The 23,660-nt window shown below is 39.9% G+C and overlaps 1 protein-coding gene across 2 annotated transcripts in view; it reads right to left on the bottom strand.

Moving 5' to 3' along the window:
- CDON (cell adhesion associated, oncogene regulated) overlaps positions 1-23,660 on the bottom strand; it is a 60,743-nt gene that overhangs the window by 25,421 nt on the left and 11,662 nt on the right. For both annotated transcript variants that reach the window (XM_012001258.1, XM_012001259.1), the window contains exons 7-14: positions 20,858-21,211; positions 16,285-16,583; positions 14,455-14,629; positions 12,275-12,406; positions 7,723-7,926; positions 5,392-5,573; positions 4,802-4,907; positions 225-347 (exon numbers count right to left, since the gene is read on the bottom strand). In XM_012001258.1, the coding sequence (XP_011856648.1) occupies positions 225-347; positions 4,802-4,907; positions 5,392-5,573; positions 7,723-7,926; positions 12,275-12,406; positions 14,455-14,629; positions 16,285-16,583; positions 20,858-21,211 (1,575 nt within the window). The remainder of the gene's footprint in view (positions 1-224; positions 348-4,801; positions 4,908-5,391; positions 5,574-7,722; positions 7,927-12,274; positions 12,407-14,454; positions 14,630-16,284; positions 16,584-20,857; positions 21,212-23,660) is intronic.

Below are 23,660 nucleotides of genomic sequence, written 5' to 3'. Positions count from 1 at the left end.
ACCTGCAGTCCCAGCTACTTGGTAGGCTGAGGCAGGAGAATGGCTTGAACCCAGGAGGCGGAGGTTGCAGCAAGCTGAGATTGTACCACTGCACTCTAGCCTGGGCGACAGAGTGGGACCATGTCTCAAAACAAAACAAAACCCAGAATATATCAACAGTCAGAAGCAGTAATCCAGGGTTGGAATTCTATCACTGTCCAGGGAAAAAGCAAAACTTCTCCCACCTTTAGTCTCGCAGATCATCACATTGCTAAATTCACTTTCTCCTCCTTCGTTGAAGCATTGCATTTTAATATCATAGGAGGTTTCTGGCTGGAGGTGGCCAATCATGTGCCACTGCTTTGAACCTAAAAGGAAAAATAAAAGGCTTTACACATCATACAGCCTAAATGATAATATCGATATAATTAGTTAATGTTTTCAGGATGAGGCTGGAGCAGCATCCACCAGCATCTAGTAGTTTGTGCAATAAAAATGTCCTTAACAGTAAGTATTTGACTAATGCACCACATATAAATAGCATTTCTATTACACAGCATGAAGGAAAAGTAAAGAGAAGAGATAAGCTGACTTACAACTATATCTGTGTGTTGGCAACAATACTTGTTTCACTAAAGATAATTAGTGGGGAGTCTTTCATAAAATACATGTTAATTTTATGCATACGAAAGAAACCTCAAGTCCTTTCATCCCCATCTTAACCCAGCAAGTCAATCCACTATGTTCCTCCACCAAAAAGCAACAGTACATTCGGGACCAGCAAATGGTGCACTACGCAGAGCAACTGACCAGTTACGAGAATGGCCCGAGCAAAGCTCTCAATTCCATTGTCATGGGTGCGACATGAACTGACATATGACCGAATGCCCGAATAAACTTCTGAGAATCACCAAAAAGCAAAATCTACTATGGGAAACTCTTGGCCGCCACCCCCACTCCTGCGTTCTTTTGAGTCAAGATCTCCAAACCACACAAGTATCTCCAGTAGAATGATTCTGTTATCCGTGGCACACAGCCAACATTTCATTTAGAAACACTCCTAAATTGAACACTCCAGTACAAATCACTCATTTTGACTTCCATGGACTGGTGACAACCTTTCATAAGCAGGGACACTTTTGCCAGATTAAATTAACTCTTCAAGCACCCTTAATCCCTTGTAGAAACATCTCTTCAGACTGTTTCGTAGAAACTCAAGCATACCCCCGACTGATTTAAGGATTAATTAAAGGGGGAGAAAAAAAGCAAAACAAAACCACATATGCAAGTTTAATCTACTTGGCTGACAGGACCAATATCACCAGACTCCTTTCTAACTCAACGCAGACAAAAATATTTCAATCTGGAAGTACAAGCCTCTTTCCAGGTCAACAGTACAACACCCTTCACTTGTACAGACCCACGGTTTCGAAGGAAGAAAATCTGCTTGTTTTAGGATCGTCTCTGAAAGGCTCAAAAGTGAGGAGTTCTATGCCCCATTTACAAATGTAAAAAGGATCCCCCAAAAGATACTGACTCAAAAACTGGTTGAAAATGGAATAGATCTGTCTCTAAAATCCAAAGGCTTTCCAAAAACTTCTTTTTTTCTCTAGCCTTGGGTCTTTCCCAACCTGGCCCTACACTCACCTACACTACATTCTCTTGAATAATTACTACACTAGATTTGAAGTTTTCCTTTCATAGCATTCATAAAAATGGAATTAAACTAGGCTTCGGATATGTTACTAATAAGAGAAAAATCGTTAAAATGATACATATTTTGTTAGATTAATATTTCATTGTTATAGTTATTCTTCCACTGGCTAAAATTACAGGAAATAACAGCAAAGAGAAAGAATTTTACTGATCATTGATGAATAAGACAACTAAGTACATCATTAGGTTTAAAACCGACCAACCAGCACATATCCTTGGATTAACAGGCAATTATTTTCCCAAAGGATATTTTAGAAAAGGTAAGGATTTACCTCAGAGAGAAACCAAAGCACAGACTTAAAGATCAGAATGACTGATACTTTATTTGGAATTGACTTAACTTCAAAAGATAAAAATATTCAACACCAAAACACTGGTGTGCTGGAAACACGTACAGTTTACCTACATGTGGAACCTAATTCAGAAAACAGGATAGCTTAATTGTCCTTCTCTTACTGTATTCTTTTACAATTTGACTTTTAATTTTGTTTTCAAAAGTTTAAATGTTGGGTCAATTCACAGAAGTAATCCAAAACTTAAAAAAAAAAAAAAAACTTTAAGTACAAAGGATGAATACTTTTGTTCCTGCTTTTTGGAGAACAGACCAATAGTTTCCAACTGCCACAAAAAGAATTTCAAATGCATAAACTTGAAAATATAGAATAAGCAAATTACACAGCATAGTGAAGTCCACTTAAACATCTAACTGCTCAGTATATTACATTTATAAACAAATGTGAACCTACGGCAAAACTCACATTTGCAGACACTACTAGATATAAAAGCTTCCTTAAATAATTTCCAAGTTCCATGCTCAATATGCGTATTTCAGAAGTTTGTAAAAGCTCAAAGATTTGACTAGAGAATATGGTTTTAAAACTGTTTATTAGTGGATATTTCTAGAACATAGAACCAAGAAGGGTGATGATGAGAGAGAGAAAAACAGAGAGACAGAGACAGATACTCATTTTACTTAGAACTATTTTATGGCAAATGTTTAGCTTCTGTCAAAAAATTTTAAAAATAAAATTCTGACATCCCCACTGCCCTAAAGTCAATGAAATAAAAGGAAGACCTAGACAGGCCCAAAATGGAGAACAAGCACTATTAGTTTGGTGCAAAAGTAATTGCGGTCTTTGTCATTAAAAGTAATGGCAAAGACCGCAATTACCTTTTACTTTTGCACCAACCTAAATATTATTCTTCCTTTTCTTTTTTAAAATAGCCTTTTTACTGATGTAAAGTATGCATACAGAAAAGTCCACATAACTGTACCGCTCAATGAACGTTCACAAACTGGACATGCCCATGGCACCCATACCTAAGTCAACAAAGAGAACACAGGAAAGCCCTCAACCCAAACATCCCCTCATGCCCCTTCCAGGCTCTTCTTTCCCGTGAGACAGCTACTATGGTGAGTCCTAAGAGCACAGAATAGTTTTGCCACTAAAAGTTATGGCAGAAAAGAAAGAATTATTCCCTCATTCAAAAAATATTTACTGAGCACCTACTATGTGCCGAGCATTAAGAATTGGATCATAAATTTCTCATTATAGTACAAAAGTCATTCCACTGGATAAATATGAAAAGGACTGCTACAATATTTTAAGAAATGTGATACAGCATAAAGTAATTTATTAGAACACAAACTATATGCAGTATTTGATGTCAAGAAGTCATATGGAAAATAACCTTGGCCTATGGCAATTTTCTGACATAATTCACTAGCACATTTCTTATTTCAAAGAATCAGAATCTTGAAGTGAAAAAAAGAACTTGGAAGAAGCCTTCCTCCAAAGGCAAGAATCCCTTCCAAGATATCACTGAGAAGTGGGCGTTCAGCTTCTGCTGAGCACTTCCAGCATTAAGGAGCTGACGACTTTGTGGGGGAACCTATGTTAGGAATGCTATGTTAGAAAGTTCTCTCTTATACTGCTTTCTTGCAACTTCCCCTCCCCCAACGGACTCAGCTCCTCTTCCACATAACAGTCCTTAAATACTTGAAGGCGGCGATCAGGTTGCTTCCGCTAGTCTTTTTCAACCCGAATATTGTTAGACATTCCCTTGTTCTTTTTGGACTCCATTCATACATTAATTCAATACTGGCCACCTCACCATTGTAGGTTCTGGAGACATAGCAGTGGGAGAAAAGGTCCCGTGCTCACCAGGGAGTTAACATCTAGTAGAGGAGACAGACTTTAAGCAAACAGTTTCAAACACACACACACACACACACACACACACACACACACACACACCCCATGTACTTAAACTTTGATAACTGCTATGAAATAAACATAAAGGGTATGGTTAGAAACTACGGCAAGGTACCCTCTCATGTAAATGAGAGGAAGTTACCTGAGAGGAAGTTACAGGGAAGATCCGACTCCCCGTAACTTGACTGTCAAACATTTTGAAAAGTGGGACAATTTTTCTGTGCACGCAACTAGGTAAAGGCAACAGGAACTACCCTGTGCCAAGGTCCTGAGGCAAAAATATCTCAGTGCACACAAGGAAACTGAAAGAAGGGCCAGAAAGGGAGAGGTGCAAGAGACGTGGTGTAGACAGAGGCCAGCCAGGTCAGGTGGAGCCTTCAGGCCATAGGCAAAATTGTGGATTCTATTTAAATGCAGTTTAAAAAGCAGCACCATCTTCTTAGCTGTTTTCTTTCTTTTCTACATGCATTTCAGTTTCTCAGCATCTCTATAAGCGAGAAAGAGGCTTAAGACGTGATCTTTCTAGGACAGACTCCAGCGAAAATGAGTGGGATATTATTTTTTAAAAGTAGCTAAACATTGCAATGGATTTTTAAACTCAGGTCACTGTTCATTTAAATGAAACAGAAATCAAAATGTTCTTTCAGATGAACTACTACTGATTAATCGTATTTCCCCCAAATGTTTGTACAAGTTTCTGCAACCAAAATATAAGGTGCTGCATATATTAAATGGGAAAAGGTGGCTTTCTTTGGGACAAATTCAACAGCAATAACACATACACCATTCCACTTTGTACTGTCTTAACTTGGGATGATGTATTTTATATTTATCAACCTTCTTTCTCCAAAGCTCCTTTACAGGGACTCCAGTAGGCCAGGTGGACTTACCTTCTACAACGTCCCTCTTGTAATCACTGTCATTGTCACTATCTGTTGGTCGGTAATAGATATAAAATCCTTGAATGGGAGTGTTATTGTTACTGGATGGAATGTACTAAAAAATAGAAGCAAAGACTTGTCAAAGAGAAAAATAAACACAACTTCCTCATTCATTAAGGTTTCTTTATCTACTTGGTCACATTTTTCTAGTTTTGTTTTGCAAACATACCAATAATGGCCATTTTTAATTTACTTCAAAGGTATTAAAAGCATTTAGCTTATTGCAAAGTTAAACAGAAATAAGGCAGTACATTTCCCCGGGTTCAAAAGCATAAAAGCACATTTGGTTCCAAATGAATAAATCACGATGGCAATTAAGTTAACAACATTTGGATGAGAGCTGAGGAAACAATAATTTTCCTTTTAACCCTGCCCCTCCTCAAAATATGTGCTCTTATTTAGACAAATATTGGTGCCCTTGCATGTCCCCTCAATTAAAGTTCAAAATTTGCTGTTTACTGTATTGTGTCATGAGAATATTAAATTGACTGTTAACATGACCAAACCAGAAGATCTCATTCCAGAAGATGTTTACTGACCGTCCACTTTAGCATGATCTGAGTATCGCTGACAGCTTCTGTGTACGCAATGTGGGGTCCAGTTACTGGACGGTTGGAAAAGCGACTGGGGAACCCAGCCACCTGATAAGGGCGAGACGCTGAACTCCGAAAACTCTCACCATAATGGTTGATGGCAATGACCCTAAATTTGTATGTTGAACCTTTGAGGGAAAACAAAAACAAACAAACAATAACAACAACAAAACATAACTAAGAAAAGCTGTAATAAGACAATGAAAGGTAGAATAGTCAAAATATGGCAATTGTGCTTAAGTACCTATCTATAATAAAGTATCTAAAGCCCGTATGGTAAATAGATTTCGACCCAATTGACAATTTCAATCAACTGGGAGTGGTTGCTCCATGCATTGTGTTCAAGATCCCAAGACCTTCTTAGGAGTCACCAAGAAAGAGGGTTGAAAAAGATTAATGACATCTCAGGGAAGAAGCAGGTAGAGAATAGGAAAGAGGACATCCGCTCTTTTCACCATCCTGTTAAGTCATACCCGTCAATGACAGTATTAGTTGAACTATCTGTCCCCAGAACTAGGTTCTTTTCACTTTAAAAGAAACAACTGAGGCACGGTTTAATCCGGTGAATACACTCATAAAGAGGCACTGTGTGGGCGGCCACAGATGTCACTCTGGCTTCACTGCTAACAGGGTAAGAGGGAGCAGATTTAACTACTGGGGAAGGAATTATTTGAATTAGATATTAAGAACTTAAAAAAATGTTGAGGACTGTGAATTTCTGAAAATCTGAACCTAAAGAATAAATTAAAATCCTAAAGCAAGTTTCCCGATAGCTCAAAAATAATTACTGAGCTTCTGAAGACAGTGTTTTCAATCTACGGAATGTTTCTTAGCTTCACCCACATTTAAAACTGATGCTTCTCCCAACTATACCTACTTGACCCTATGCTGCGCATGTTGCTTGTTTTAACAGCCATAGGCATTTGCTACTAACATAGCAAATTTTTTTCTGGACATTTAAAAGTCCAGAAAAAAATCGCCATGAAACCTAAACAAAAGTACAGAAAGTTGATTTATGCTTTTCGTCTTTTATGGTTTAATTTCTCTCATATAGCCTCAAGATTCTTGTGGGGAGGGGAGGGTTTCTCTGCTGAAACAAAACTTAAAGAACAAACGGGTGTTCATCACTGACTCACGTCCATAACACGAAGCACTGAGTATTACAACTGTGCTGAAATTCAGCAGATCAAGTAATTTTTGTCAAATAACAAGCAATTTTCCTCTCAAAGTATTCAGTCATAGCAAAACACACACACATATAAGATGTATACCACAGTATTTCTAACTCCAAATAAACAGAAATACTCTGAAGATCAGAAATAAAGAATAGCTAAGTGGATTATGCTATATTTATTTATATGAAAGGTAAATCTCTACTAAAAGTTGAGTTTGTGAAGAATTTTTAATGATACTGGAAAACATATATGATAAAATATGGGGAACATGGGATAACAAAACAGTATTTATGGCATGATCCTGCAGTGGCTCATGCCTATAATCGCAGCACTTTGGGAGGCTGAGGCGGGCAGATCACCTGAGGTCAGGAGTTCGAGACCAAACTGACTAGCACAGTGAAACCCCATCTCTACTAAAAATACAAAAATTCGCCGGGCGTAGTGGCAGGTGCCTGTAATCCCAGCTACTCGGGAGGCTGAGGCAGGAGAATCACCCGAACATGGGAGGTGGCGGTTGCAGTGAGCCGAGATCGTGCCATTGCACTCCAGCCTAGGCGACAGAGCAAAGCTCTGTCTCAAAAAAAAAAAAAAAAAAAAAGAGAGAGAGAGAGAGAGACAAAGGCTACGAAAAAATACAACGAAATATAAACTATGATTATCTCTGAATGGGTGGATTTTAGGTGACTCATTCTCTTCTTTATATTTTCTTTATTTACACATTTTTATACAATAAGCATGACTACTTTAACAATCAGAAAAAAATATAAGACTACTAAAAATTTCCATCTGCCAGGTGCTATGACTCACGCCTGCAATCCTGGCATTTCAGCAGGAGACCGAGGGTGGCAAATTGCATGAGCACAGGAGTTCAAGATCAGCCTGGGCAACATGGCAAAACCCTGTCTATACAAAAAATACAAAAATTAGCCAGGCACGGTGGTGAGTGCCTGTAGTCTCAGCTACTTGGGAGGCTGAGGTAAGCCATGATTATGCCACTGCACCCCAGCCTGGGCCAACAGAGTAAGACCCCATCTCAAAATATATAAATGTATGTATCTAAAGTTCACATCGATGGTAAAAGGAAATGTTTGAATATTACTACCTGGTTCTAAACTACGAACTTCCACTGAAAGTTTGGAAGGAGGGATGTCTTCAGCTGCCACCAGCCAATCGCTGGTCCTCATCCGTTTATATTCGACTTTGAAGGCAGTGATTGGAGACCCCCCATTTGCCCGAGGAATCCAAGTGACATAGACCGACGTCTCTGATGCAGTGGAGATGGTAGGCCGATCTGGTGCCTCTGGAACTAAACACGGAAACGTTCATTTCAATAACCCACCATGTCAGAGACGAGAATTGCATAGATAAATGAAAAGGATAAGTCCCAAACTTCCTCTTATTAAACGTTCTTCACCAAACTTTTTGCCAGAGTTTATAACATTTACAGCTATCTTCCCGTCCTCTGTGAAAAGCAAATGGGAATACAGGAAATAAAAGAAAGAGAAAGTAAAATAATCTATAAATTTGATAATTAGCTCTGAAAAACTGAAAGCTAACAAGTATGATCATTTTGACCATGCTATTCGGATTCATGGCTAAAATAATATGTAAGTACTATTTGATGCTTCCAGTTTGACTGTGGTTAAAATTTATAATAAACTTTCACAGTTATGTGTTATCTTATTTATATGTTTTTCTTCATCTATCCAAGCCACACAAAATGCATTCAGCAACCTACTAATTCTAATACTATTACTATTCCATATTATCTTAATACACCTCATGGCTATAGGAAGGTTACTCCAAAATACAGACTAGAAGTTGGCAAACAGAGATAAAATCTGACTGATAAAATCAATACTGTTAATAAAGGGGAGAGAGAATGCTGCTCAGGAGGAATACGGGAAGACAGGATATGTCGTTAAATCAAAGTGCTAGCAGAAAACATGATCCACGTGAACATGTAGAAAGGGGGTCAGGGAGCTAGGGTCTAGCAGTTTTCACTTGGCACTGCCGAGGAAAGGGGATGCCCTGACACACGAAGTACATGGTCTAGACCCTGCAGGAGGTGAAAACATGAGGAAGAAGCTCATCAGCCACTGAAACCATGTATCTAACTCTTCTTGATGACCAAGGGACATGGCTTGGATACTTATTCCCTCCAAATCTCCTGTTGAAAAGTGATCCTCAGTGTTGGAGGTGGGGCCTGGTGGGAGGTGTTTGTGTCATGGGGGCAGTTCCCTCATGGTGGCCTGGTGCCCTCCCCTACATGGTAGTAGGCGAGTTTTCACTCTGTTGATTCACAGGAGAGCTGGTGACTTAAAAGCATGCGGCGTCTCTCTTGCTCCCGTTCCCACTATGTGATGTGCCTGCTCTCGCTCCATCTCCCACCATGACTGTAACCTGAGGCCTCACCGGAAGCCAAGTGATGCTGGTGCCATGCTTGCATAGCCTTCAGAACCATGAGCCAAATAAACCTCTTTTCTTTATAAATTACCCAGCCTCAGGTATTCCTTTATAGCAACACAAACAGACCAACACAACAAGCAATCTTGTGGTTGTAACTGGCTTCCCACTGGGTTCCTACAAGGAAAGAATGCGGATAGAAATAATCCGGTCTGTATGACAGTGACATTGCAAACTTGTAAGTGCCATTCTGGTTTGCCTTGATCATCTGTGAATTGTGTAGACATGAGCCAGTTTTCAAGAAACCAGTGATCTTCCGGCATGCTGCCAATCAAGTTTCTAGAGCTGGAACGTGGAGGGCCAACTCTGGGCCACGGTGGCAGTAGTTACTCTGGGAAAGCCAACAGGGAGCCCCACCTCTAGCCTATGCCATGCTCCTCAACCGAGCAACACCCTTCCACCTCAACAGGTCTTCAACCCGCCATACAAATACATAAGAGAGAAGAAAATAACGTTCAATGTGGTATTTGTATGGAGAAAACTGTAGCACTTTAAAAAACAAATTGCTTAAGGGATAAAAGAGGACTATATTCAAAGCAGGCAATGCTGAGTGATACTTACTGTATTCCTTTCAAGGCAGAAAGCAATGAAAACAGAATGAATAGAATGGTTAGTGACTCTTTTTTAATACTAGAAAACCAAACGACTTCCTTAATGTTGACTCGTCTGAAATCAAAATTCACCTAACACCACAGATCAAACAGGAAAAATAAAGTTATTGGAGAAAATATCTCTACAGAAAAGAATATCTTCAATATCTAAAAGAAATAGCATGTGACTGTTAACAAGGTATAAAAGAAAGACGGCACTTGGAGTTAGACATGGACTTGAATAGCAAGCAGTTCCTCCACTTTCTGAATGATCTGAGGCATCGTGCATAACCTCGTGTGTCACTTTCCTAATCTGTAAAACAGATACGGAAATCTGTTCCTCATTAGGTTGTTATGAATATTAAATAAATCATTTCTTATGGTTATCTCTTCTTGGACAACTCCAAACTCATGATTTCCAAAACTGAATCCATAATCTTCACCTAAAAACTCTTATTACTTATCTTTGTAAATGGTCTCCTGGCGCCCACGCCCAATCCATCATCTTTCTCCTCATTCAGTGTGGATTCCATTCCCCTGATCTCTCATACAGGTCCTCCCCCTCCTCCATCCACACTGTCACTCGCCTTATTATTTCTCTAGCCTTTTCTTTTGCTATTCCTCCCTTCTCCTTCTCTAAAATCCTTAGGGGTTCATTATAGCTTTCAAGGAAAGATTCAACTTTGAAGCGTATCACACAAGGCACCTACCTGCCTGCCCACTATAGCATCATTCCCCACAGCAACCAGTCACACTAAATAAAATCTCTAACCTCTCAATCTCTAAACAAAATAGAACATGTCAGCCAGTTGTCTATTGCACAAGATGCCTTTGCTAGAAACTCCTTTCCTGTTTCATCTATCTGTATCGTCTTTGTCCTTTGCAGCTTAGCTTACGATGCAGAGAAGCCTCTCTTATCTACTCACCCTTGTCTACATTGAGTGACTGACTTAGATAGTTCTCTTGTGAACCCGTAACACGAAGGGTATCAAGCATAATCAATCAAAATCGTTACTAGTTTGTCTACATTATCCACATATTGTTATGGGTTTAGCTATCTGTATCATCCACTATACTGTAATTAAAAAAAAAAAAAAACAGGATCTCACTCTATCACCCAGGCTGGAGTGCAGTGGAACAATCATAGCTCACTGCAGCCTCAAATTCCTGGGCTCAAGCGATCTTTCTGCCTCAGCCTTCTGAGTAGCTAGGACTACAGGTGCACCCCACCACACAAGGCTACTTTATAAGTAGAGACCGGGTCTCACTAGGTTGCCCAAGCGGTTCTCAAACTCCTGGACTCAAGTGATCCTCCTGCCTCAGCCTCCCAAAGCACTAGCATTACAGGCATGAGCCACTGTGCACCACCATGCTAGGCCTACATTGTAAACTTCTTGAAGGCAAGGATTATTTTATCTTTGCTGTTCCAGCATTTCATATAATATCTGCCTGAGGATGTGTAAAATAAATGGCAAGGTTTTTGTTTTTCAGACGTTACTTTTATTCACATGAAATTAATACTCTTATACATAATCTGCTTAAGGTAGCTGAAAGGTGCCTCAGAGACAAGTAGAAGAGATTCATGATACTGAAGATACAGAGGTGCTCCGGAGGGAGTTCAAAGTGTTACAACCTGCTTTTGTCTGAGATCAATTCATGGAAAATGGTAAAAATATGGAAGAGAAGTCTGAAAATTCTCAGAGCTTAGCAATGAAATTTTAAGTCTTCCCTAGATGTCCTGATGTTTTAGAACAATCACAAAAAGCACACCTGGCTGTAAGTGTAGAGCTCATGTAAGTGCGAAATTTAAATACTAAAAAAGTCTTTTGAAAATTATACAGCCAAGACCTTTAAAAACCATAAGATTAACTAGATATAGCAAAAAAAAAAAAAAAAAAGAAAAGAAAAGAAAAGAAAGGGGAATGTAACATGTAATCCTTCAGTAAAACAACTTATCACAGGTACCACTATACATTTTGATGAGTCACACACATAAAAAGTGAGATTTTCAGAGTTCAGAATATAAATTTCCTTCCCTTACCAGGGAAGAAACAGAAAACTCATTTTTTTTGTTGTTGGTTTTTTTTTTTTTTGAGACCGGGTCTCACTCTGTCATCCAGGCTGGGGTGCAGGGGTGCGATCTCAGCTCACTGCAACATCTTCCTCCCAGGCTCAAGCGATCCTCCCACGTTGGCCTCCTGAGTAGCTGGGACTCCAGGTGTGTGCCACCACACCCGGCTAATTTTTTTGAATTTTTAGTAGAGACAGGGTCTCCCTCTATGTTGCCCAGGCTAGTCTCAAACTCCTGGTCTCAAGTGATCTGCCCACCTCAGCCTCCCACAGTGCCTAGCCACAAAACTCCTTGAGTTCTAAAAACTTAGTACCAGAACATTTTGAGTCAAAGTTAATGAAGTTAAGTACTAATCATGACACTGAGATGCCAAAGTTTAAATATAGGACATTAAAATGGCTGAAATAGAACCTAAAAGACCTGTACGGTAAGATATGAAAATAAACACCCTATTCCACCCCACCTCCCAAAATCTGAAGCAGGTCAGTTACATTTGTAAAGAAACAATAAAATATTATTCTTTTTACCTCCACTGTGCCTAGAGGAATCTGTAAGTACCACTCCAAAATTGTTGTTTGCAGCCTCTGAAACAACAGGATACTTAGGGATGCCCACGGGTGGAGAGGATGCCTGGGTGTTTTTTGATGATGCTGTTTTTTCTAGAAAGGTAAAAAACCATATACAGTAACATGAGCTTATACGCATGTGAACTGGGGAAAAAAAGTACTGTGAAACTTACCTGGTATGTGGTTATAAATCTATGAACTGATCTGCCACAGCATCTACATGTAAGACCTGCTTCACAAATACTTAGCTGATCTGAGGAACTGACCAAAAATTACTTTGTCTTTTTCCAGTATCTTTAAAGTAAAGCTAAAATATGCCTTTCTTCATTCTAACTTTACGTACCCAAAAAACACAGGTGAAAAAGCCAAATGCCTAGGGGTTCAAATTATTCGTCCATTTTTCTTTTTACTGTATATATTTCTTAATTCTAAGCCATAAAACTCACCATTAAAGAGCTTCTGCTAAGTTTTCTAAGGACAAGTGTCACATCGTTTTAATATTTCAAGAGGCGAAAAGTGAAACTGCGCGATTTGTTAAAAACGGAAACTAAGATTACTCAGTATTTATAAGTCAGAGTCTATGAACACCTAATGACCGATGATGAAAATTAACTCAAGATACATTTAACATAGAAAGTACCTGTTATTCTTCTGGCCAGACTTAGTAATTATTTGAAAGGGTCTTTTTCAAAAGCCACTAGCTGGCTTCTTCTCAATCTTCACACCTCCTTTTCGTTACAGTGCGATACTGAAATACTCTTCCACTCAGTTCCCTTCTCTACCCACTGACGTGTCTTTGTTCATTTACAGCCAAGCCATGACGGCATCTTTTTTTTTTATCAAGGATTCCCTCACAAGCTGCCCCGCAGAAAAAAATATCCTTCCTTTGTGCTTCCCCAGCACTGTCCTTGGAAATCTCCTGTGGTGCCTGGCATATGCTGGTGTCTTTGCCTGCACTCCTGCCCGCCCCCACTCCATCCAGACTCCAGTCAGTTCCAATGCTCCAGCTCTTCCCAGCTCACTCAGAGGTAAAGACAAAGTCCTCCCAAGGTGGATGGGGTGCTGTGTGATGTGGACACCCCGTTGTTCCCTACAGCCTCCTCACCCACGTTGCTGCCATCACAGTGGCCCCCTCGTGCTCCTAGTGAACACCACGCACACCCCACCCTGGGCCCTGGCACTTGCTATCTCTGCTGGGAATGTTCTTTCTCTAGAGGGACATGTGGCTTTCTACTTCCCCTCCTTCACGTCTCTGCTCTGATGTCAACCGCTTGTTGAGGACTTCTCTGGCCGCCTGCTTAAACTGTTAACTCCTACCCCATATACTTCCTATATCCACCCCAACTTGTATCTCTGTTAACACCTTCTAATGTACTTATAACTAACGTATACGTCTCTCTCAGCTAGAATGTAAGCTCTATGAGGCCACAAGTTTTGCCTATTTTGCTTCTTGCCTGACACATAAAAGGCATTCAATAAATATTAGCTGAACTGAATACTGTCTTGTAGTTGGTATTAAGTGACACATCTTAGCTTTCTTATCGAAGTACAAGCTCTGTCGGGATGGATCTCATCTTGACCATCTTCATTTTCCCTATATCATCTATCCTCACTGCCTTATATAACATAAGCTTTCAAAAACATCTGTGGAATATTCGATGGAACAGAACAATACAAGCACCTAAATGTGACCCCAAAATGGAAGGGGGAGGGTATAATAGGGTCGTTTAGTGTATTTATATATAGGAATTTCTACTATCCAAAAGAATTCTGGTTGGGCGCGGTGGCTCATGCCTGTAATCCCAGCACTTTGGGAGGCTGAGGCAGGCGGATCACGAAGTCAGGAGATCAAGATCATCCTGGCTAACACTGTGAAACTCCGTCTCTACTAAAAATACAAAAAATTAGCCAGGCCTGGTGGTGGGCGCCTGTAATCCCAGCTACTCGGGAGGCTGAGGCAGGAGAATTGCTTGAACCAGGGAGGTGGAGGTTGCAGTGAACCGAGATCGTGCTATTGCACTCCAGCCTGGGCGACAGAGCAAGACTCCATCCCCACCCCCCCCCAAAAAAAGAAAGAATTCTTACTGGTAAATTGACATCAGGGCAGACAGCTCGTTCCTCCAAAGGAAGCCCTCACTCACCTTTGCTGGTTCGGAAGGTAAGCATGGCAGGTTGGCCTTCACCTGCTGCGCTTCTTGCTACCATTAAGACTTCATAAAGACTAGATGGCTCCAGCTCAGCTAAATGGAGCTCGTTTTCACTTCCTGGGACTCGAACCGTGTGCCAGCTTCCCACCATGCCAACCCCATCGTCCAGCTGCCCAAGAGAAAACACACCAGAAAAGCAGGAGATGGAGGATAGGAAAACTTTCAGTCACATTTGATCAAAACTAGGATTCATTTAATTCTAGAAGAGTTTTAAGAAGTAAGACACCACGATAAGTAAAAAAGACACAATACTTCTTCACATTAAGAAATACAAGATCTGTTGCAAGAACGCTGCAATTCTCACTGCAGAAAGACTCCTGGCTCTGCACCTGACCACTAATGTGTGGCCTCAAGCAAGTTACTGCCCTCCCAGACTCTGTTTCCTTTACTTGTAATGGAGACAATACCTTCTTTCTTCCTGGGCTAATGAAGAATAAAATAAGTATAAAATAATAGGTATCACTGGTAATTATATAGTGTACATAACAGATATATGGTAATGTAAGATGGATATTATATTACATGTATATTAATTATACAATTATGTATTATATATTTCCAGCATTCTTGCTTCATGTCTTGACACTGTTCAATATGTGTTAGAGGAAATAAAAAGATCTAATCAGTTGTTTCTTGATTAATGGAACCAAGAAACACTATTGCATGGAGGTTTTAGGGTAGATGAGATAACTAGCAAACTTCCTCATCTAGAATCATTCGTTAGGTTAGAAACAGTATGTAAACCTTAAAATATCATCATGTTAAAATGTCATCATGTTATTTTTCCTAGTCATTAAAAACATTACCATTCAACAATGTATACTAAAATTTCTTGAACAAAGAAAAATATTTTAAATATGAATGCATCCCTCCCATTTCATTCATTACGAGGGCTCATTAAACAGAGGAACTTTTCCATTCTGCTCCAATACAAGCCCATGGGGAAAACAGTATTTGAAGAGTTAACTGAGAGAGGCCCAAGGTTTACCCCAAAAAGTGATCAAACAATGTATGATTTTAATACATTTGAAAAGGCAACCTGAAGCTGGGCACAGTGGCTCATGCCTGTAATCCCAGCACTTTGGGAGGATGAGGTGGTGGATCACTTGAGGTCAGGAGTTCAAGACCAGTCTGGCTAACATGGCAAAACCCCATCTCTACTAAAAACACAAAAAAATTAGCCAGGTGTGGTAGTGCATGCCTGCAATCCCAGTTACTTGGGAGGCTGAGGCACGAGAATTGCTGGAACCCAGGAGGTGGCATTTGCAGTGAGATGAGATCGCACCACTGCACTCTAGCCTGAGTAACAGAGCAAAACCCTGTCTCAAAACAAACTAACAAACCAACTTGAAACACAAACAATTGACGTAAATTATTCCACAGACTCTGTTCAAACAGTTGTTTTTAATAAAAAACTGCTTTATTTGCTAAATAAATAGTATTCTACTACCTTAGAGAGGGAAGGAGTTTGTATTTTTAAAGTGGTTATAGAGCTTTATACTGAAGGGTTAAAACGTTTGATTAAACATGTAAAGACATCATTGGGTTCCTAGAATTCCAATTTGGGGGGAAATTATACTTCATTCTCAGTGCTTTCCTAGGATTGGTAAATCCAGCATGACTGGGATCTCTCTGACAAACTCATCAGTCTGGACACTCTTGTTCTGTTTCCTGCCATTCCACAAATGGAAAAGACAACAGTGTATGTCATACAAAGAATGTTCAGGTGTGAGCAGAGAAAGATGATAAACGACAAGATATTACCTTTCGATACTTCACAAAGTAAGCATTGATGGGCAGCCCACCATCCTTGCCTGCTCTCCATAGCAGGTTGTATGTGTCTGGCGTGTGGGTCTGTGGGGGGCTCAGTATGATGGGGGCGTCAGGAACCGAGATGCCACTGGCATTTTTCTCTGGCGCTGATTCCACTGCGCTGGGATGGACCTTCACTGGAAATAAGCTCAGTAACCCGGTTTCTGAACCATCTCTCTTATTTCTTTCATCGTTCTGAGCAGCATCAGGAAGTGTGACTGTCTCTGCTTTTGTATTTGTTTCAAAAGGAACTACAGGGAGAAAGAGAGAAGAGAGCGTGAAGAAACCCTCATTTCAGTGTCTTTTACCCAGTTTGTGACGTGACTGCCCTCACTTACACTGTTAGCACAATTTGAGCCCTGGAAGTTAAAACAGGTAACACTGCCATTTATAATTCATGGAAACATGTAACCTCTAGTCGCAATCTTTTCTCATGGTGGAGCAAACGAATTGCTGGAAAAACCAATTGTATGATGCAATAGTGTAGCAGTTAACTGTTTTTATTTGTTCCTTGTTCTCTAAGAGTATTCTTTTTAGTAATAATAATTTGCTAGTTTAACCTCAGAAGATTGCAAGTTGGCTGGGCATGGTGGCTCACACCTGTAATCTCAGCACTTTGGGAGGCTGAGGCGGGTGGATCGCTTGAGCCCAGGAGTTTGAGACCAGCCTGGGCAACATGGTGAAACCCCATCTCTACAAAAAACACCAAAATTACCCAGGTATGGTGGCAGACACCTGTAGTCCCAGCTGCTTTACTTGGGAGGCTGAGTGGGAGGATCACCTGAGCTTGGGGAGGTTGAGGCTGCAGTGAGCCATGATCGTGCCACTGCACCCCAGCCTGGGCAACAGGCCAACTAACTTCTACCCGAGGGGATCCTGCAACTACACCTGTCTCAAAAAAAAATTAACCAAAGATAAAACAAGCAGGCAGCCTTAACACTTACTACTAACAGCATACAGAATATACAGAGGAAGATAAAAATAATTTATTTGCGCTGAAAAAATACATAGGTTGCATATAGTCAAAGATAATTACTGAGCACATATTATGTGCCAAGCATTGTATGAGCTATCTTATAAACATAATCTCATTTAATTCTCAAAACATTCTTAGGTAGATGGTAATACTCCCATGTTACAGGTGAAGAAATTAAGGTTCAGAGAGACTAAGTGACAGTGGCCAGGAAGAATGTTAATGGTGCTGCTGTGAAAAAAAAAATAAGAAGGAACAATTTATGACAACAAATATACTGCCAGTACAATAAAACCGAAGGAGTGACAGCTTGGTTTCTCTAAATTGCTATTAATACTGGCAACAGAAAATTCTATTTTTCACTCCTTTTGTGGAGGAAGAGTGCAGAGGAAACAATGTACTACTTTTATTTCCAAAATGAAGTCAGATTCCTGGTAAAAGGTGGGTGTGTTTTTGGGAGAAGGGCTGCACTGTAGTAGAGAACCAACAGAAATAGGACTAACAGTGTAAGGTTAGTTCTCTGTTAGTGTAAAAGAGAGAAAGGGTGTCCCAGAAGATGCTTCAGAGAAAACAAGAAGCTAGTGAGGAAATAATGTAGAAGAAAACTAATTAAGTTCACTGAGACAACTTCAAAATATTGCTCCTGGAACAGCAGTGTTTATCTAGTGAGTCAGACTGCAGACTGATGTTCAGGGTGTGATCCGGCGCCTGCTAATGCAGAGACAGACTCAGCAAGTGGAGGTAATTAACTGTGGGTTGAGGTAGTGGGGAAGGATCTTTTTATCATTAGAAGTTTAGTGGATCCTCCGGGCAGTTTTCCACTGGGAAGTGGGATCTGGCTGTAAAAGAGTTTAAATGCCACATGCCTCAGTTTATACAGAAGCATGAGAAAAACGTTATGCTGCAGCTTCTCCACTGTCTTGAGTATCAAAATTCCATTTCTGTAAGATTTAAGATGCAATGAGACCTCTCCAGAACTTTTATTAAAAGGGGGATTCAATTAACTTTCTTCTTCTGTTTCAATGATATAATCTGGGCACTTGAGAGAGACACTCAATACAACTGAAAAGACCTTACCAGTACTTCCCCAGTGTTTTTGCATGTATTATCTCAACTTATCTTCAGAACTCTATGAAATGGGTAGAACAGGCATCTAGCATCTTTTAAGGTGGAATGTTTTTTGAATTGGAAAAGAGATTGAGGCAACTATGGCAACGTAAATAAATTTAATGACTCTAAATAGGGAGGGAGTACAACCATATCTGTCAAAGATGCTCCCACTGTGACCACTGCTGCCAGCAACTCACACCCAAACGATTTAGGAAACCCACGCCAACTCCCATTATAGTTTTAAGGAGCACCACACACTCTACAAATATTTGTACATCCAGGACCTCAAAAACCCAAGGTCTCTGGAAAGAACAAAGGCTGGGGAGGAAGTTCTCTCTTTCTCTAACCTAGCTTACTCTCCCCTTTACAGTACAGTAGACAAAGTAAATGACTTGTCAGGATGCTACAATTTCATAAGGCTCAGATTCCTATGCAAAGAAGTGAGTTGTTATGTATTGTTTTGAGTTTTAATAAACTCAGTTGGATCTTAATAATTATACTAGAAAATTTTAAAAAGACAATGTAGGACCTCTTTGGTAGAATATAGCTGATGGGGTTACCATACACAAAAGTGGTATTTATCAAGACATAAAATCCTGGAGCACACGGGAATCTTAAAGATCTTCTCAAGTTAGTTCATATAACTTCAAAGGGCTTCCGATTTCTCATATTTAAGATGAGGAAGTCAGACAAAATGTCTAGTTCCATCAGCCATAACTATGACATCTGTCTCTCTACACCCTGTATTCACATAATCCCTTCAGCTAAATTCTACCCAAGAAGCTCCTGCAACTACACCTGCCATGCAGCTAACAATTTCGAGCAGAGCCACTCTTATTTTTGCCTAGAGGAATAGAAATATAAAACACACACACATATTCATTTATAGGTGCAAATTTATGTAACACTGAACTACTTTCTTCATTTGAGGATTCTTATGGTTTCTAAAATCAGTAACTATTTCTTCCTTCCCTTAACACTGCCACAAGAGATCACTATAATTTAATAATATTAGACAGTAATAATCATAACTTTATACTTAGTATCAATGGAGGGCTTTCTATTGCCAGACACCATTCTAAGCGCTTACTATGCACTGACTCCTTGGATTCTCACATCAACCCTATGAAGTTGATCCTCACATCAACCCTACGAGCACCTTCACTATACCTGTTACACAGATGAGGAAACAGAACAGAGTTCAGTGATTTGCCCTTAGGTTACAAAGCTGCTAAGCGGCAGAGCCAGGATTCTGACACAGCCCCTGTGCTCAGCCTCCACATCTCTCCCATCTCTAACATGCACAGGAGGATAAGGGGAAGTCCCTGGTCCCCACCACTCCTCCTCCGCCTCCACCTTCATTCAGAGCAAGAGCATCCTTGTTTGCATGTGAAGGGAAATCGTATGTGCACATACAAACTCTTTTTATTTCAACCATCACTCCTCTGCCAAGGACCCACCGTTGGCCACTGCTCTGGCTAAGGGTGCCCACACACTAGTCGTGGGAGCACACTGGGCCAGGGGAGAGGAACTGTGGGGACAACTGTGAACTCACTAAAGCAGGGAGCGCTGGATCCCAGACCTGTCTAGAAGGAGGAACGTGGGCTCTGAGCTCAGCATAAGCACTGCTCCTTGACCCCGTGGGCTCTTTAACCCGTGGAACCATGGCCCCAGGCAGAAGAGAGCCACACTAAGCCCCTTAAAGCAGAGGCCAGGGTCAGAGACCTCAGTTACCCAAGACTGAAGGCACTATTGCCTTTGATATTGGACCTCTCACAGGACAAGTAAGGTGACAATCTACAGCCAACTGACTAGTTGTTGGGAACACTGCTCTAAATGCCTACTGATGGAAGGCTTGAATTTGAATGAAGTCATGTTTGAGTTCATTTCCATGAATATTAATAGTCTATATACCAGTACATCAAAAATCATATACAGTTTTTAAGTCATCATCACAAAAAATCAGTAAAATAGGAAGAATTAATATTATACATCCCATTAGAAAATAACTTTGGATAAGACAGAGGGAATATATACAAACAGGTATTACTTAATAGTACCACAACTCTACATTCTCAATGAAGGCCAGTCCTTTAGACCCAATACTGTAGTTATCAAGGGCATAAAAAATGTCTGCAATATCATTTTCGGTAGCTTAGAAAACCAAAAGCATTCATCCCAGAGACAGGTTATATTCTGGGCCTGCTCCCAAATGAGAGCTTTCTATATTGCAACTACACTCTTAACACACACATCAGAAACAGAGACCAAAATTCCTGTGATTCACATAAAGCGAAATACCAAGAAACACAGTTCTACATTTCACTGTCATCAGGAAAAAATAAAGATTGCTGGATTCATTAAAATAACATTTCAAGTCGGTTTAACTTATATTATAAAAGGAACTTATTCAACTAAAAATAAATGATAATGGCAACTCACCAACCATGAGAGATGCTTCCGCCTGTGTGGTACCATGTTCATTTGTAGCTTCGCAGATGTATCTCCCCGCATGTTCCTGAGTCACAGCCTGAATATGGAGAGAGCTTGCACCAGCTTGGGACATGACGAAGTACACAGGCTCCAGGTTCGAGCCCTCAGGTCTTGATAACTGTGATTTTCGGGATTTAGATCTCAGGACTTGAGATGGATGGCTGGTTATCAATCCATGGCTGTCATACCAACGAATGACCGGAACCGGCATCCCACTGGCATTGCAGGACAGGGTGACAAAGCTTCCGTCTGCCACCTTTGCACTTGCTGGTGCCGTAATTATAACTGGCTTGAATCCACTGTCTATTAAAAAAGTAATTGACATACGAAAAATTAAGAACACTGTAGTATCTACGATGCAAAACAATTTCATTCTATCATGTAAATGTGGGAGTAATGATTAAAACCAAGATAGCTACCTCCTTGTTAGTTCCCTTCGCAACTTTCACCAAGTAAAACTGTCAATAAATGGTAGAGTTGTTTCATAGCTGTAGGCTCCTAAACATTTCCTACATAAATTTCCTGTCCTTCAGAAAGAAAGGAATATATACAAAGAAATCTTTTGAGAGTTTTCTGAAGGTACACTATACATATTTGACCACTGCAAATATAGAACATATGAAGTTGAAACCTCAGACCTTAACAGGAAAATGTGTAAGTAAGTATAAAAGCAGATAATTTTCCTTCAAGAAAATGGTCAATTCTGTGGGGTAGGGTGGGAAGGGAGGCAGAAATTTGATTATAAAAAGCTTGGGAGAAAAAAATCTGTTCTGAATAAAAGTTGATACTGATGATACCTGTATTTTTTTCCCATAGACATGAATAGCATTTTTGTTTCTAAATTAAAGTGGCACCAAGTCTTTCCTTTGGGTCTTAGTATTCTCTGGAGGCATTTTTAAGAGAGCTTACAATGGAATATTGATCAAAGTAAATGACATTTTCTCCAGTATGTCTTTTTCTCTAGTCCTCCTTCCCACGTCTGACAAAACCACCCAACAACTGATATCAGATTTCTGGATTTTTGCCAAGCTACTGAGTGTAAAATGCTATCTCCCTGCTCAGAACATGCATTTTCCTGAGGTCTAATGAGGCTGTACATCTTTTCACGTGATCATTTGACATTATTAATTTTTGTACTCTGTGAAATGGCCTTCGTCAGTTTTTCTATTGGGTCATGAATCTTTTCTGTAATGATTCGGAGTTCTCTGTATATACTAGATTCTGTTCTTTTGTTCAGGTATGTATGTGACTAGTACTCCTTCCTAATGTACTGCTTGTCCTTTCAGCTTTTCACAGTATCTATTAGGAAGATGTTTTCATTTCAATGTGGTCATATCTTTTAAAATCAGTCTTTTAAAATGTCTTATTAAAAAGTTTTACCCACAGATCATACATTCTTCAATGTTTTCTTGAAAACTTTTTTCATCTCGTCTTTCATATTGAGATCTTGAATCCACTGAGAATGTATCTTTTATACAATGTGAGTAAGACACTGAGTTTCACTTTTACCTCCATGTTGATAGTCAGTTATCCCACATCAAAATGCGAAATCGGTCTCCTCCCTGCTGATGTGCAGCGCCGGCTCAGTCAAGCCCTTACACGCAAATGTCTTTTTGAAAGTCTCTGTCTTGTTCCCAGAGTCTATCTGTTTCTGTACCAATATAATATTTTCTGAATTACTACAGATATTTTAGATGTTTAAGGCAAGTCTCCCACGTTCTTTTTCTCCTTCTTTTAGAGTACCTTTGCCATTCTTGGGCCTTGGGTTATCCATATACATTTTAGAATCAGTTTGTCAAGGTCCTTAAAATACTATGATGAGATTTTAATTAGAATTGCATGAATCCACAGAAAATTTTTAGAAAGACCAGATAACTATATAATACTGAATACAATATATAATATTGAGGAACTGGTATATCTTCTTATATAACTGGCTATGCTTTACTGCTATAATATTTTAAAAGGTGGTTTTTAAATTATACTTTCTGTTGCTGGTATACAGACAGGCAACTGATTTTTTTTTTTTTAAGAGATGAAGAGTGCAGTGGTGTGACCTCAGCTCACTGCAACCTCCGCCTCCTGGGTTCCAGAAATTCTCCTGCCTCAGCCTCCTGAGTAGCTGGGACTACAGGCGCATGCCGCCAAGCGCAGCTGATTTTTTTTTTTTTTTTGGTATTTTAGTAAAGACAGAGTTTCACCATGTTGCCCAGGCTAGTCTCGAATTCCTGAGCTCAGGCAATTCTCTCGCCTCCGCCTCCCAAAGTACTAGGATTACAGGCGTGAGCCACCACTCCCGCCTGGAATTTAACCTTTTAAAGAAGGATACATCTTTTAATTTTGCTCACAGTACATGTGGTATGCAAAAATCACATAGAATATTGTAGCAGTATTTTAAAATATGTATTCAATTATGCCTTTTGCACCAAGCGTGTTAAGCATTTTTCTAATGACTCTAATTAAGCGTGTTAAGCATTTTTCTAATGCTTTTTTCTAATAACATTGATATCTGTGGCCACTCTGATGTCTAGGAGCTTAATTTAAGAGTTCCAATTTCATACACTTACTACATTCTCTTTTTTTTTATTATTATTATACTTTAAGTTCTAGGGTACATGTGCATAACGTGCAGGTTTGTTACATATGTATACATATGCCATGTTGGTGTGCTGCACCCATTAACTCGTCATTTACATTAGGTATATCTCCTAATGCTATCCCTCCCCCCACCCCCTCCCCACAATAGGACCCG

The sequence above is a fragment of the Mandrillus leucophaeus genome, unplaced genomic scaffold (genome assembly GCF_000951045.1).
Source record: "Mandrillus leucophaeus isolate KB7577 unplaced genomic scaffold, Mleu.le_1.0 Scaffold656, whole genome shotgun sequence".
In the NCBI taxonomy this organism is placed as follows: domain Eukaryota; kingdom Metazoa; phylum Chordata; class Mammalia; order Primates; family Cercopithecidae; genus Mandrillus; species Mandrillus leucophaeus.
This window is presented reverse-complemented; position numbering and strand designations above follow the sequence as displayed.